The sequence below is a fragment of the Saccopteryx leptura genome, chromosome 10 (genome assembly GCF_036850995.1).
Source record: "Saccopteryx leptura isolate mSacLep1 chromosome 10, mSacLep1_pri_phased_curated, whole genome shotgun sequence".
Taxonomy (NCBI): domain Eukaryota; kingdom Metazoa; phylum Chordata; class Mammalia; order Chiroptera; family Emballonuridae; genus Saccopteryx; species Saccopteryx leptura.
In genome coordinates, this window is record NC_089512.1 from 32,251,294 (window position 1) to 32,268,067 (window position 16,774).

At 38.3% G+C, this 16,774-nt stretch overlaps 1 protein-coding gene across 3 annotated transcripts in view; it reads left to right on the forward strand.

Moving 5' to 3' along the window:
- TBC1D5 (TBC1 domain family member 5) overlaps positions 1–16,774 on the forward strand; it is a 495,717-nt gene that overhangs the window by 347,605 nt on the left and 131,338 nt on the right. For all 3 annotated transcript variants that reach the window (XM_066350480.1, XM_066350479.1, XM_066350482.1), the window contains one exon: positions 8,103–8,245. In XM_066350480.1, the coding sequence (XP_066206577.1) occupies positions 8,103–8,245 (143 nt within the window). The remainder of the gene's footprint in view (positions 1–8,102; positions 8,246–16,774) is intronic.

Below are 16,774 nucleotides of genomic sequence, written 5' to 3' on the forward strand. Positions count from 1 at the left end.
CACATAAGTTAGTTGCAAGAATCACATAGGCAGTTTATTACTCACAAATCCTTTTGTCATGCCTGGGTACAGCTTAAGGGGGCCCCATCAGCGTGCTCCCCTCGGCTATCCTTGGTCAGAGCTGCGTGGAGACAGTCCACATTCAACGATGGAGTCTGGGCAACTTCCGCAGCAGGGGGCCCCTTAGCTTTAGTACCTTTTCCAGCCAAAGCCTTCTAACAGGTGTCAATGTACAGGATGATCACATCAAACCACCATTTTGGGAGTTCCTAGCAGGGGGCCCTTTTTATGTTAATCTACCAAAATATCACATCAAGCCACTTTTAAGGTGTTCCTAGGAAAGCCTCTTGTTTATGTTAACCTACAGAGTTATCAGTCACATCAAGCCACTTTTTATCTATATATAAGTTCACACACACACTAACTGAGCCCTGCGCGAAAGGCATAGATAGTCTGCCTGTCATCTCTGGACACACTAGATTAGTTCTATCCAGATGGCATAGCCTTATTCACTTGCCTTAATAGCTTTTAATATCTATTATATCCTAACTTATTTCTATATCTCTTCCATCTTTTTCTCTATTTCTATATATTTAATTACTATAACATTATATTACTGTAACACTAAGGGCAAGTGAAAAACCAGCCCCAGAGGGTGTTTACAGCAGTAGGTAAGTGAGAAGCAGTCGAGGGAATCAGGCTCTACTGCTGCCTTTGTAGGAAAGGTTCTGTCTGACTCTCGATGATGTAGGGCCAGCCTACATATCTGTGGTCTTACCTTCATCCAGAATGGCATGGATTCTGATAGTTCTCAGCTTAGTGTTAGACTTCACGTCAGTTCTCCCAACAACATATATAAACGTATTAGGAGATTTATGCAGAGGAAGTTGAAAAGTGTTATTCATTAAGGTTAAGATCCCATTGGTATTTGAATTTTGTTTTGTTTTGTAATGAGTTTCAGATTAGGGAGTATAGGAGCAATTATTTTTAGCAATTCTCTGTATGCTCTTTTAGAAAACTGATTTGATCATAATTCCCTTTCCTGAAGGTAGAATGACAGAACAAAGCCTATTTACAGACTTTCTAGAATTAAAAATTATCTGTGGTATGAATAAAAACTATTATTCAGAGCCTAAAATTAATTTTCCCAACATGACCACCAACTGCACATTAATTTTTCATGTTCTTATTAATAGTCTGTAGTGACTTCCAAGTAGTTTTATCAAGGAGATGCCATTAGCTTATTTCTAGCAGAGCCTAAGTTAAGTGATAGGGTAGAGAGAACGTTTGCTCCCATTGTCCTCTCTGGCAGGGGCTAAGATTCCACCTATGCCCTGGCTGGATTATGCAGTGGGATCCTCAAAGAGTGCACCACCTATTCGTATAACTAAATCTGTATGGAAGTATTACCATCTTTCACTAGCTTTATTTGAAATTGTTGGTAAATCACACATCCTTATATTACTCAGTCCCTGAAATAGTCCTTGAACTATCATACTTGTAATCTAAATAGCAGGTATACCTCTAAAAGGGTGTTGAGAGAAAATGTTTAATCATTTTACAGCCTCAAAACATACGACGGTCATCTGTGCTCAACATTTTCATGAGCTCTTATACCTCTGGAGAAACAGATACACAAGGTTTTGCTTTCCATTCAGACTATGTTTGCAAAGGGCATATTACAGTTGTTCTGATTAAAAAACAAAACAAAACCCAGCTTCAAACACTTGCCATAGAGAATAAATTACAGTAGGAATGGGTGGTAATTATTAGGAACTTATTTTTGGAATAAAAAAACTTTCTTAATAAGGGCTATGTACTGTCCTCTGAAAGAAATATAGAATTTTTCACAAAGTCAAAAATACCCTTTTAGCAGTTTATGTACATACCCTATGGGAGTCAAATTAGGTTTAACATGTGTTTCCAGAAGCCAGATTCAAGCTGGGTTCAACCCATGGATTACATGGAAAATGTCAAAAGCAAATTTGAGGTTTTTTAAGATAATAACTAATTCAAAGTGTCAGTTTCTTCTATTTTTGAAGCAGTTTGATGGGCTTGAAGTATTCAAATCTTTCCTATAATGTGTGCAGAACCCAAATATTTTTAAGCCTGAAATAGTTGAATACATTTACAAAAATATTAGTAAACCAGCTAAACATCTTTCAATAATGTATTTTACAGAGTTAGTAGAAAAATAATAAATGTGAAATTAAAAAAAAATATTTACTTTGCTCTCATCTTTTGTAGCTTTGCTATCCAGAAAGTTAGAGTTAAAGATGAGAATGCTTTGTGACCATAATTATAATAAATGCAATATTTGGTTCTAATTTTAAGACTGTTTTCACAGATGTAAAGGAAAACTCAGGGTAAATTAATTTTAAAAGAACTGAGTTCAGAGGAAAACAAATTAAGAAGAGCCCAAACTCAGTTAAGAAGATGCCACCCCAACATGAAAACTTAGATTTGCTTTTTTTTTCTCTAGTGTTAATACAGTATTTGGATTCTGTATTTATTCCCTATAAGGCCTGGATTATTTAAAATTAATTGTTAGCTTTTAATAGCAGTACAGCCACTGTGAAAAAGAGTATGGAGTTTCCTCAAAATTTTAAAAATGGAACTGTCTTTTGACCGAGCAATTTCAGTTCTGGGAATATATTTGAAGAAACCCAAAACACTGATTTGAAAGAATATACGTCCCCTGTGATCATCGCAGTGTTACTTACAACAGCCAAGATCTGAAAACAATCCAAGAGCCCATCGTGGATAAAAAGCTGTGGTACATTTACAGAATGGAATACATCTTGGCCATAAAAAAGAAGGAAATCTTACCTTTTGTGACAGCATGGATGAACCTGAGATTATTATGCTAAGTGAAATAAGCCAGTCAGAGGAAGAGTACCATATGATCTCAATTACATTGGAATCTAATGAACAAAATAAATGGACAAAATAGAAACCGAGGCATGGATACCTGGAACAGACTGACTGTAGTCACAGGGCGTTAGGTACCTGGATGAATGAAGGTGAAGGGATTAAGCAACAGTGTGGTGATAGCCAGAGGGAAAGGAGGGATGTGGGTAGGTGGACTTGGGCAAAGGGTCTCAAGGTAAATGGGGATGCAAAGAGCCATTGCTGCCTGACCAGGCGGTGGTGCAGTGGATAGAGCGTTGGACTGGGATACAGAGGACCCAGGTTTGAAACCCCGAGGTTGCCAGCTTGAGTGTGGACTCATCCAGTTTGAGCACAGTGTTGCTGGTTTGTGGGATCACAGACATGACACCATGGTCGCTGGCTTGAGCCCAAAGGTCACTGTCTTGAAACTCAAGGTTGCTGGTTTGAGCAAGGGGTCTCTCAGTCTGCTGTAGCCTCCCCGCCCCCCCCCCCGGTCAAGGCACAGATGAGAAAGCAATCAATGAACAACTAAGATGCCACAACGAAGATTTGATGCTCTCATCTCTCTCCCTTCCTGTCTGTCCCTATCTGTCCCCTCTGTGTCTCTCTCTGTCTCTGTCACAAAAACAAAAAAGAAAATAAAGAGCCTTTGCTTTGAGTGAAGGGCACATGATGCAATGTGCAGATGATGTTTTATTGAGCTATACACTTGATTTTGTGAACCATTGTTACCCCAATAAATTCAGTTTTTAAAAAAGTATAAATGAACACAAAGCAAAAGAAAAATTAGTATTATGAAGCGAAAATCAGCATTGCTCTTTTGTGTTCCAATATGCTTACCCACTGTTACAAGTTCATGATCACAGGCTCCTTAAGATGCCCTTACAATGCTTGTTAAATTAAATATACCTTTGCTACTTTACTTGTTTGTCCTAAGGTAGCAATATCTATATCTCACAAAAGGGTCATTAAAGGAAAAGGAAATGAAGAGCTAGTATATAAATTTTTTTCTGCAGGTATCATCCTACTATAGCCACATTGGAGTAAGGCTATGTTTATTTAAACCTCAGTCAAATTGGTCATTTTCATAAACTGATTGATAAAAACTGGGTTTCTCTTGGTGTTTACATGGGTCATTCACCAAGCAATAATGTCACCAGGAGTTACTGATCCCCTGGGGATTGCAGCTTAATTATGCAGAAATTTAAAATTGAGACCAGTAGTATAGTGCGAATATAGAAATTTTCCTGTCTTTGGGTGGTTTATAATTAAATTTAATACCTCAGATGGTCTTTTTGTTTGTGTAGATTTTAATTACTAAGTAGATCTGGTAAATTATGAATTATTGTATTATCACAAGTGATAAGATGTATGTGTTAACAAGCATTGCAATCTGCAGGTGTAACATATATAAGCAAGATTAATAGTATCAAGCAATTAAACTGAAGCTATTTTTAAAGGGAAAGAAAAGGTTTAATGCTACCCTTAAATGTAGATTAAATTCTCTCTAAATATTTTTAAATGCATTAAAAGCATGTTCATTTTAGGAGTGACTTCCTTATAAGACCTCATTTCTTAGAGTAAGTTTTCCTTTCTAAGAATAGAAAAGCTTATTGAAATAATTTCTATCAGTAACTCATTCCATAAAGAAGTGAATTTTTTCCTTGGCTTTTTAACTCAATGAAGAAAGCCCAAATTAGCACAGGAAATTTTGTGTGTATTGAATATATGTATGAACTAAATCCCGTTGGGCTAAAATGATTAAATTATTGATAAGGGCATTGTTGCTCCCAAAGCATTCCATTAGTCATATGATACTTCTTAAATATTTTTAGACTTTGTCCTTAATTATTCTATACCTGCATATAAAATAGAAGAAACTGTATTTGCTTTAATATACTTGTATGTACAACTTACAAACAATCTCATATAAAAGAAACATGCTAGGCATCTAATAACAATTATTTTGTTATGTGTTTCTGGAATTTTTTTTCCACTTACTGAATTATTTTTATGCTGCTACTGACAAGATCAATGCCTGTATTTCTAATTTAGCTACACCTTTTCTTGATAGCATGACTTTACAGTGAATTTAACAAGATCTTGGTAAATACATACAGCACTTAGCAAAATGTACAGAGCTCTTTAAAAACATTTTGGATCTCTCCTTTCTCTCTCTCTCTTTCTCTCTCTCTCTCTCTCTCTCTCTCTCTCTCTCTCTCCCCCCTCCCTCGCCCACCCCTCTCTCTCCCTCTCTTTCTCTCTCTCTCTCTCTCTCCCTCTCTCTCTCTCTCACACACACACACACACACACAATTTGGCCTTTGCCCTGGAATTATTTTGCAGTGTACTTGGCAAAGTGAAACTTCAAAAATAAAGCAATGTGAAACATTTATAAAACAGCACATTGTAGCATACACATGAAATATAAAAGTACTGGAAACGTACTTTCTAAGTAGTTTTGAGGATATGTTTTATTCAATGTAGATTGTAGATGTATTCAGTTCCCCTCCTGATGATGCTGCAGTAGAGACTGCTGCATGTTTGTGACTGTGGGGTCATTTTTGAAGCTAAGCTAACACAACCCTAAACAGCAGGAAGGTTGCAAAAGAAATTGGAGGAATAACTGGGCATTTTGTTATAGAAATAATAGGAATATATATTATTTCTTAAAAATAGACTACTTTGTTTCTGTCTCCTTTTTTTTTTCTTTATGCACTGTATGCAGTGAAATCAAAGAGTGATTGTTCATAAGAAATAAGAGGAATTTGGGCTTTGAGGAAGGAGAGAAAATATAGTATTCTATTTTCATCTGTGATGTGTTTTAACTTCATTAGTTTTGTTTGTTTTTTTTGCTAAATGATATCTATTACAGTATGGTGTCAACTTTATCAAGTGATTTTGGTTTCAATAGGCGATAGCTGGGAAAACACAGAAAAATAATTTTCCTACACATACGAAAGCTAAGCAAAGGCAATGCCTTTCAAGAAACAGCAGCCGTAGTTACTAAATGGCTTTATTCAAATAAGGAAAGCATCAAAAGACCCTCCAAGAACGAAAGGGGCAACTTCAGGGCATGGCACTATTTTAGATGTGATGCTTGAATTTTGTACTAGCAGCTAGATTTGAACCAGATGGTATCAGTTAAATATAATAATTTTTAATTTTGAAACAGACCAAAATTTGCCTATTCATTGAACCAAGGTAATTCTTTTACTTATTTACTTATTTATATTTTTCAGATTTATTGTATAATAAATGACAAATAGAATAAGATTCTTTAAGTGTACATCAAAATGATTTGATGTATGTGTGCATTGAAAGGATTCCTCCAGTCTAGTTGAAGACATGCGTCACCTCATGTATTTATTCTTTGTTGAGACCATTTAAGTTCTACTCTTAGCAAATTTCAGTTACACAATACAGTGTTGCCAACTGTAGTCCCCATGTTGTACATTAGATCCTGATCAGTTTTTCAGATTGATGACTTTTTTTGCCAGTTGTCTCTCTTGAATAGCTGTGACTAGCCACACTCTAAATGTTTAATAATGCAGATACGGTTATCAGTTTAAAGACCCATTAACCAGGTGCCCAGAATGATTTAATCCAGCTACTTTTTGTTTTGTCTATTCTTCTGGTTCCCCTGATACTTTCAGCAAGACCAGTTAATTCTTTGTAATTCAGGAAAGCATCTATTAATTTAGAGACATTTTTAAAGTTCTTAAAACAGTAAATATTAGCATTTGTAATTTGAAAGAATTAGAAGTGTATAGAGAAATAATGATTTTCCTAAGCTGCATATAGACAGGCACACTAGCTTAAAAGGTCTATTTTATTTCTCATATTAGCTATGGAGTAAGAGTCGAGAGGTAGATAAAAGTTTAAAACAGCTTATAGCATTTTTAAAACGGTAAATGTTACTTAGGCATTAAAATGGTTCCTGAAAAATTATAACATAATTTAAGATGTAGTTAAAAATACAATTTAATTATTTTATAGATTCATTTGGTAATATGAATAAAAGTACTTAAGTATTTGATCATATTGTTACTAATAAGTTTAGATGTATGTGTAATTATATACTATGTTGTCACAGCTGTGATTCCTCCTTAAATGTAATTAATTCCTGAAGAAAGTATTTGAATCTTTTTTGGCCTCACTTTAACCCCACAGATGGTTATATTTGGTTTCAAATTTTGCAAATGGTAACATCTATTAATTGATTTTTAAACAGTTTCCTCTATTCTTTACTATTTGGTGTTGCTAGGAATTTGAAATTTTTCATTCTTTGCTGTGTGTTAGAATCCCACAGAATTCTAGATGAAGTTCCTAGAGAAAGGCTGTGTGAGGAAATTGTAGCCATGTTATATAAGATTAGAAGTAAATTGATAAAAACACATCAAAGTGAACTATTTTAATTTTCTTATAAAAATTAATATGAGTACCTTAGCATTTATAGAAAGTCTGAAGAGTTACTGTTTATGATGTATAATTATATACAGACCTTGTTTGGTATTCTTCTTAGCTGCTTATGCATAGATAACCATTTTTCTGCCTATGGAAGTAACTATGTTTTAAAAAACATACTTAGAAAGTTCACCTCACTAATAAGATACATTTTTCCTAAAATCAAAAATTAAATATCACTTTATGTTTCATTGGAAATAATTGTCTATGCTTGCCAAAAAAAAAGAGGTTTCTACTATTTTTCTCTGCATTTAATTTTAAAATGAATATTTTCTCTAAACAGGAGTGAAATGTGAGAATGAAATTTTCTGTTTGGCTACAGTAATTTGTCATGTAACCATTTGCAGAAATCTGGTTAACAAAAAAAAGTCAGTACTGATCATGGAATTTTGGAAAATTGTAATTTTTAACTCGAGGCATTTGTCAGACACTACATTTATTTTTCTCGCCTTTTTGATGTGATTTATATTAAATATGGAAGACTTCTACCCTTTCAAATGTTGTTCTTTTGTGTTTTACATATAGAAAGAAAGTTTAATGAAATTACAAAATTCTAGTTATAAAATTACAAAATTCATTTGAAAGCTTAAAACTTGCATTTTATTTTATTATATTTTTATATATAATATTTGCTCAATTTGATCAGTTAAAAATTATAATTTTTTCACAGTTGTAGGAATGATTCCTCTTTATATTGCTACCAAACGTACTGTTTTCTGAATTTGGGTTTTGTCTCTCTGCAGACGGTGGGTCCGGCTGCTGTTTGGGCGAGAGTTCCCCCTGCAGGACCTTCTGGTGGTCTGGGACGCCTTGTTTGCAGATGGCCTCGGCCTCAGTTTAGTGGATTATATTTTCGTAGCCATGTTGCTCTACATCCGAGATGCTTGTAAGTGTTAATGACCTTGCCTACATTCAAGTAGGTGGTCCCGATTTTTTTTTAAATATGTTTTATCTTTTAAATACACTTTATCTTTTATTCTATATTACCATACCTATGTTTTATAGTAGGCAATATATTGACGTTTCAAAGGAACATGCTAAATATTTTTTGTTAGTTAACTATGTACATATTGGGAGATGTGGGTGATTTTATCTCGAGAGAATAGGAATACTCTTCATAACCATTTTTCTGAAGACTTGACTCTTGCTTTAATCTCCTTATTATACACATTTGTGAAATGCACATAGAAAAAGCCAGTATTTTAGATATGTTTAGAGCTCCACCTTCTGACAGGTAGATAGTATTCAAGGATGTTTAATGAGAGATTATAGCTGTTTTTTATAGTATCAACAACTTGCCAATAAAAAAATCAATATTACATTTAAAATATTTTAAATCTCAGTTATATTCTCGTCAAACGTATTTCTCGATAGAGTACCAAATCGCAGCTGCATTGCATCTCATCAGCTCTACCCTGAGGTGCCTGCCACTGTCGGAACGCCAGCGCCTGCCCCTTTCAAGCAGTCAGATAATCCTCAGCTTGAAGAAAATAACGGAGCATGTTTTAAATTTCAAAATACCTCAAATTGTTTTCCTTCTCAGAAAAAGAATCACAGTTCACAAAATAAAGATTTGTAAGCCAAAATATAATTAGGAAAGATTATACAAAGTGATGATTAAATAGGAAATAAAAAAAACTATCATAAGAGTAGGACTTTATCAGAAGAATATAAACTGTTTCGAGTTATTCATAATCTTGACTGTTAAATAGCTGTGTGGTTCTCTTTTATTCATTCATTGAATACCATTCGTGCCAGATGCTCTTGTTATGCCTCTGGTAACACTAATAATATTCTTTAAAATTTTAGATTATACTTTTTTAATTCCTCCCAAATTACTTGAATGAATAAATGACAGGAGTACCACATTTTATCCAAAAATTGTGGGGGGTTTTTGTGCCTTGAAGGTCAGATACTTTGGGTTTTGACAGACAAAGTGAAGAGCTCCTTTTTTCTGAGTCAGAGCTAATCATATAAGAACATGGAAATAATAAGAGGAAACATCTGGAAAGGAGAGAAGGATGTTTGGGTAGATTTGATGGACTAGATTTTTGGATATTTAATACTAGTCTCCCATATTAATGTTGCCTGGGTTTTTTAATGTAAGTAACATAAAACCAAAAGAATGAGACACTTCCTTTATATAAAAAGAATGCTTTCAGTAATACAGGATGGGGCAAAAGTAGGTTTACAGTTGTTTGTATATAAAGTAATATGATAATTAATAATACAAGGATAAATTCTGTTTTATTTACTCACAACTGCAAACCTACTTTTACCCTACCCTGCATGTTCACAAAATTTTTCTTAGCAAAGAACTATTAAAATGTATTCTGATTTTCCATAGTCTTAAACAATTATTTGCCCTTTTCTTAGGTGTATCACAACTCTACTTTTTTGGTATTTTTCTAAAGTGAGAAGCAGGGAGGCAAAGAGACAGACTCCCACATGCGCCCAACCAGGATCCACCCAGCAAGCCCACTAGGGGGCGATGCTCTGCCCATCTGGGGCGTTGCTCCATTGCAACTGGAGCCATTCTAGCACCTGAGGCAGAGGCCATGGAGCCATCCTCAGCACCCAGGTCAACTTTGCTCCAATGGAGCCTGGGCTGCGGGAGGGAAAGAGAGGAGAAAGGGTAGAGAAGCAGGTGGGCGCTGCTCTTGTGTGCCCTGACTGGTAATTGTACCCAGGTGGATGCTCTATCACTGAGCCAATTGGCCAGGGCTCACAACTGTATTTTTAATTTAGTTTTCCTGTTTCCTATTCTGAGATCTACTTTTTAAAATAAACGAAACAGGCAAATTTTTGGCAGCTGAAGCTCTTACAAATTTTTTAATCCTCCACTGATGATGTTATAAAACATACCGGCACATGTGGAAAAATGCAGGGGTGATGAAGTTGTTTATTCATTTCAGTATTTAGTCCAGCTTATTTTAATTTGCTTGGTTAAATCCCTAGAAGTGCATGAAATCTTCTAAAGTAGAGCGGTTATTTATTATATATGTAAGGGGCATTCCCCTGTCCTCAAGAAGCTTACCAACTCATAGGAAAAACTGGTGTAATTAACTTGAAGCTAACACATCCAGTGCTGCGGGTGAGGTGTGGACAGGTACCTAGAAAGTATAAAAGAGAGGCACTGAGTTCCCCTCTGGACCAGCTGTAAATGATAAGAGAAAATGATGTAGATGTTGGCAAGCTAGAAAGGGGGATCTGCATTCTTGGAAGACGGAACAGCATGAACAAAGGCTCAGATGTGAGAAACAGCTTCATGGAGGGTTGAGTATATGTGTGTTTCTGCAAGCTGTATTTGATATTATTGTAGTCTAAAGGGACATAGAGACTAACAAGTTACGAAACTGAAGAAGTAGACAGGAATGGGGCCATGATAAAAGTCTTTATCCTGTAAGTGATAATGAGCTATTGAAAGGTTTGAATTAGAAGTGTGGTCAGTTTTAGATTACTCTGGCAGCAGTGTGGAAAATAGACTTGGGAGGGACAAGATTAGAGCCAGGAAATCAGATAAAAGGTTATGACAGTAGTCCAGGGAGAAAATATTAGATTAGGGAAATCTTTAGAACTGAAGTCAGCACGTCTTGGTGATTAAATATGACGAGTGAGGGAGAACAGGAAGTCACAAGTGATCCCTAGCTTGGAGAGTTGTGACTCGGTAATATGTATAACTTGGATAGAAAAATACAAGAATTAGCAGGTTTTTGAAATGGAAATGACTAATTGAGTTTGGCCATACCTTAAGAAATAACTTGAAGATTTAGAAGGCAAAAACTCAATGAGTATCAAGGCTACACACTGAATTATGTGAATGCTTGATAGTGGATATGATCTCCTAAGAACGGGTTAACCATATATCTCAGTTTATTTGGGACAGTCTTGGTGTGCAACTGCTTTTCAAGAGTAGTAGTTATTAATACTACCATCTTTCACTCTCAGAAGCACCCATTAGGGTCATAAGAATTGTATGGTCAACCTGCCTAAGGTGGATGCTTACAGAGAGAGGACATGGCAGAGTGGGACTCACCATTAACATCAGTGTCTGAGAAAGTTTTCAGTGTTAATACCAGAGAAGCAAGAGCCAAGGAAGAGCTTGTGTTGGAAACTCACAAAACGGTGTTATCTGAGTCAAGGCCGGTGATGGGGGTCAGTACTGGGAACAGTAAGGTGAGGTTGGAAAAGTCCGTTCCGATTTGGTCCTTTGGAGAGAGTGACCTGATACCCTTGCCAGAATGGAGTCAGTGGAGTGGAGCGGGAGCTGGATTATGGCAGGTTAACGAGGACTGAACAAAGGAATAACAACAGCCTTTTCTACAGTTGTGCTGCTCTTGCTCTTGTTGTTTTCTGTATGCATTACATTTTCAACTAAAAAATCACCTAAATAGGGAAGAATGGCAAATAGTATCTATAGAACAGGGGTCCCCAAACTTTTTACACAGGGGGCCAGTTCACTGTCCCTCAGACCGTTGGAGGGCCGGACTATAAAAAAAAAACTATGAACAAATCCCTATGCGCACTGCACATATCTTATTTTAAAGTAAAAAACAAAACGGGAACAAATACAATATTTAAAATAAAGAACAAGTATATTTAAATCAACAAACTGACCAGTATTTCAATGGGAACTATGCTCCTCTCACTGACCACCAATGAAAGAGGTGCCCCTTCTGGAAGTGCGGCGGGGGCCGGATAAATGGCCTCAGGGGGCCACATGTGGCCTGCGGGCCGTAGTTTGGGGACCCCTGCTATAGAATAATCCTTTAAGAAAGTCAACAGAGAATGGAAGAAGGAAGGTATGACTACAGGTCCATGTGGAGGCAAGGAAGGTTGGAGGGCTGTCTTTAGACTGAGACCAGGATACATTGGAGGTGGGGAGAACTGATGGGAGGTGTACTCCTCAAACCAGTCTGCATTCCTGTCTCAGCACTAATTTTTCCCTCCTGCTCCATGGATGAAATCTATGAAAAGATAAATATAAATTATCTTATAAATTATTGAAGTTATGCCCTGGCCAGTTGGCTCAGTGGTAAAGCATCAGCCGGGCATGTGGAAGTCCTGGATTTAATACCCAGTCAGGGCGCACAGGAGAAGTGAACATCTGCTTCTCCACCTCCCCCCTTTCCTTCTCTTTCTCTCTCTCTTCTCCTGCAGCCATGGCTTTGTTGCAGCATGTTGATCCTGGGGATGGCTCCATAGCCTCGCTTCAGCTGCTAAAGTGTCTTGGTTGCCAAGCGGAACAACAGCCCCAGGTGAGCAGAGCATCACCCCACAGGGGGCGTGCCTGCCAGGTGGATCCCGGTCAGGGCACATGTGGGAGTCTGTCTCTCTGCTTCCCCGCTTCTCACTTAAGAAAAAAGATTATTGAAGTTTTAACTTGCTTATTGTTTGTTCTTCATACCCTCACTCCCCAGTGAAAGACAAGATATATTTCTGTCTTGGTTTTTCTACCATATCCCACCATCTAGAACAGGGCCCGGTACATAGTCATATTCCTGACAGATATTCTTTGAGTGAATAATAGAAGAAACAAGGAGTCAGAGGCTATGAAATGAGGTCAGGAGTCCTGGGGGAGACTGGCTGTGGAACAGGAATAAAACCCAGGTGCTGATCCTGGAAGGAGACACTAGGCAGGTTTCAGAAGTGGATTTATAGGTAGAAAAGATGGAGAATGGAGGAATTCCATGTCTGATAAAGTAGGAAGCAAGGTTGTCTGCTATGAATGAGGCAGGGTCGTGTAGACGTTTGAGGGGAGTGACTCGGAGGAATGGGAGAGATGGCTGCCCCAGGACTAGGACAAGCCTGGTCCAGCTGTTGAAGATCCTACAGAGAAAAACTGTGGGCAGTGGCATCAGGCCTCGAGGTTATATTTTTTCCCAGCCATGCTCAGCAGTCCAGGCAAGATTCAGAGGAAGCAGATCATGAGAGCTAAAGTCAAGAGGTTGTGGTCAAACAAAAGGACATGGAGCAGTTCTGGGAGTGGCCAGTATGGTTGAAACTATTAAAGGAGAAAGCATCACTGAGGAGATCAAGGGATTGTGAGGGGCCAGGGGTTCTTGTTTGGTCCTCCATGGATATGTCACCTAGAATCATGATTCAAAAGGATATAGAAAGAAGCATAGTGAGTAAAGCAGCAGAAGTCTCAAATAAATGCAGAAGAGTGACCATGAAAATAGCTTTTATTTAATCAACCATTTATTCAGAGGATTAGCCATTCATTCAACCAGTATTTTGGAGTGCCTACTACATATTTCCCATCATTCATGGTGCATAGATGACAGTCCTCAAGGGGCTTGAGAGAGGAATTGGTATGTGCTGTGGACTGCAGAGGAAAAGGGGTTTTTACGGAGACATAGGAAGCAGTGGTTGGGAAGCAGAATCAGGGAGCGAGCTGGTGCCCCCAACCTCTGGAGGCTGCCGGAGCAGCAGCAACTCCGGGAGGCCAGACTCAGAGGGAAAGGCGTTAGTTCCTTAGAGAAGAGGATGGGTAGGGGGCAGCAGGAAGCGGGCACAGAACAGTATTGGGTAGAACACATTTAAGGGCAGTACTAATTCAATGAGCTTACATTTTGAGCCAAGACCAAGAACAAGAGGAGGGTGGACAGTTTGCCAGCCTCAACATTTCAAATGGATATTGGTGTCCAGTTCTTGTTTTGTCTCACTCGATTCTGACTCATGAAGCCCGGCTTGGGGCATCCAGAGTGGACATGGCTTTGGGCATGCAGGTGTGGGAGCTCAGGTGGCGTGTTTGTAGCTCAAAGAATGATGCACATGAAGAAACCGAAAGCCTGCCTTCAGTGACGGCGTTCCTTACTTGGGGTCCGTGCCTCCTAGTGGGTCAGTGGAGGGCTTCAAAGGGCCTGTGAGCATCCCGAAGCCGAGCCAAGTACTGTAGAGAAGTGCATTTCCCTGGGTCAAGGGTATCTAGTTTCCTTATCTTCTCAAAGGAATACGTAACCAAAAAGGTGGTTATAATTTACTGTATCAGGTCCCAAATCCCGATTTTTACAAGCACAGATAATTAGGCCTGGAATGGGTTGAATTATATCCCCCAAAATATATGTTGATGTCCTATTGTGTCAGAAGATAACCTTATTTGGAAATCTACTCACAAAAATTAGGGAAAATTTCAAAATGAATATGAAGCAATAAAATATTCCCTAGGTGGCTGCAGATGTAATGAGTTAAGAGGAGACTGTATTTAAGGTAGGATGGACTTCTAATGCAACAGGACTGGTGTCCTTCTGAGAAGAAGGCAATGTGGGCACAGGCTTGCAGAGCGGGAAGACGGTGTGAAGACACACAGGGAGAATAATGCCCTGTGAGAGCCGAGGCAGGGATTGGAGCGATGCATCTACGAGCCAAGAAATGGCAAGGATTTCCGCTGTCTCTGAAAGCTAGGCGAGCCGAGCAGCTGGGCGGAGTTTCCCTCAGGGCCATCAGAAGGAGCAGCTCTGCCACGAGCTGTGAGAGTGACAAAGATGGGTTCTTCCCTGCGGGTCTGAGAGGGGCATGGCCCTGACAACACCTTGAGTTTGGACTTCTAGCCTCCAGAAGAGTTAGACAACAAATGTCTGTTGTTTTAAACCATCCAGTTTGAAGAACTTTGTTACAGCAGCCTTAGCAAACTAATACAGTGCCCTTGGCGGTGAAGTGCTTTAAACCAGTCACACTCAGTCTGTGGCATTAGACCCAGTGCCCTATTTAGTTCTTATTCTGCCTTTGAGGTTTCATGAACCAAGCCCCAACTTCCAAGTTGAGAGGTCAGGAAACTAGCTCCAGGCCACAGGGCTAGTGACAGACCACCTGGTTCTCACATCACCCTCTCCATTCCTAGAGCACTGCCTTGATTGGACTAAGTAAAACTAAAATTTTACATTAGAAAAAAATGACAATATGAACGTTATACTACTACATATTTTTTAATTTAACCTTGGAAATGATGGACAAATGACTGTTCTATAAGAAACTCTTGCTGTACTAAAGGTACATAGTATCCATTTCTACATAGAATTATTCCCAAATATTTTAACCAAACCATAAACGTTTTTACTTTCTTATGTGATATAAGAAGGACTTTTGGTGTCTTTGCCAGATTATTTGGATTAAGATTACATTTAAAAATAAAGGTTAGGAAATGAAGAAATATTATTATGAGCCATTACTCCGGTAGTGGTTTATTGATAGCCATGCTCTCATCACACTTTAGTTTTTACTGCCTTATCCCATACTGGCAGTTACCCCTGTGATTTCCTGCTTCCCCTGGCTGTCCCTACCTAAATACTGCACCTGTTGGTAGGCCTAAGGTGGGATATCTTTTTCCCAAACCTTCCCCAGTTATTCCAGTCCTCATTGATCTCTCACTTTTGCAGTCCTCTAAGATTTTAATCAATGCCGCTCAAGGTAGCGTTTAATTAACTCCATCTTTCTTGTTCCTTATTGGGCATGCCAGTCCTGTCTTCCCCACTAGGTCGCAAAGCCCTGAGTACCCGAGCCACAGGCTGTAATTCTCCCCTTCCCTCAAAGCCTCAGAAGTCCTCCAGACGCTCAGGTGGTATCTGGGGTGATCTCGGAGGAAGGGCACTCCAGCACCTGGCGGGGGCGCTGATTTGGATGGAGTAATTACTGAGAGGACTGGGGCCCAAAAGCTCTTAGATACTAACCCAAATAAGCAATGACTTTTAAATAAACTTTTCAGCATGACTTTTTTTTTAATAGCGCTGCCAGCTTTTTAAATTAAGTATCTAAATTTTTTCACATCTTTTTTTTTTATTGATGTAAATTTTTACTTTGTTTTTGACTAGTATCAGAGAAACACATTTTCTCTAATTTACAATTTAACATAACTTTTATTTGTCTTGTAAATTGTATTAATAGCTATAGCACTAGATTTAAATCCATTTCCTAGTAGATTTTTCCACCCAGAAAGTATTCCAAATGTTTATTGTCTCTTTTGTTTTTCCATCTCTCTGGACACTTCGGAAATGGAAACTTCTCCTTCTTGGCAGTTCAGCCGTTTCCTGCCTTATCTGTTCAGCGATAGACATGTGACCAGCTGGAATTTTCCGCAGTGATCAGTAGTGGTCTCTTCAGTCATGTTTGGCCTGACCTGCTGTGGCAGTGGTGTCCTTTTCATAGTGTAAAGCACTGTTCATTATTACTTCATTTCAGATCTCCACTTACCCTCAGCCACTACCTGTCCGCCAGCATTTCCATCTGTCCTGCCTCAGAGCCTCTGCTCCTATGTCTTCTCGTTACGAGGATGCTCAACATTATACTGATGTCAAAATGCACTTTATTTCTACTACAGATTGAATTTACTAGTCTTTTCTGGAAAAGCTTTCCCCAAACTCAGGGACGAGGAAGAAAGACTTAACTCACAAGGCAGTGTGCGCAGAGTATTAGCAAT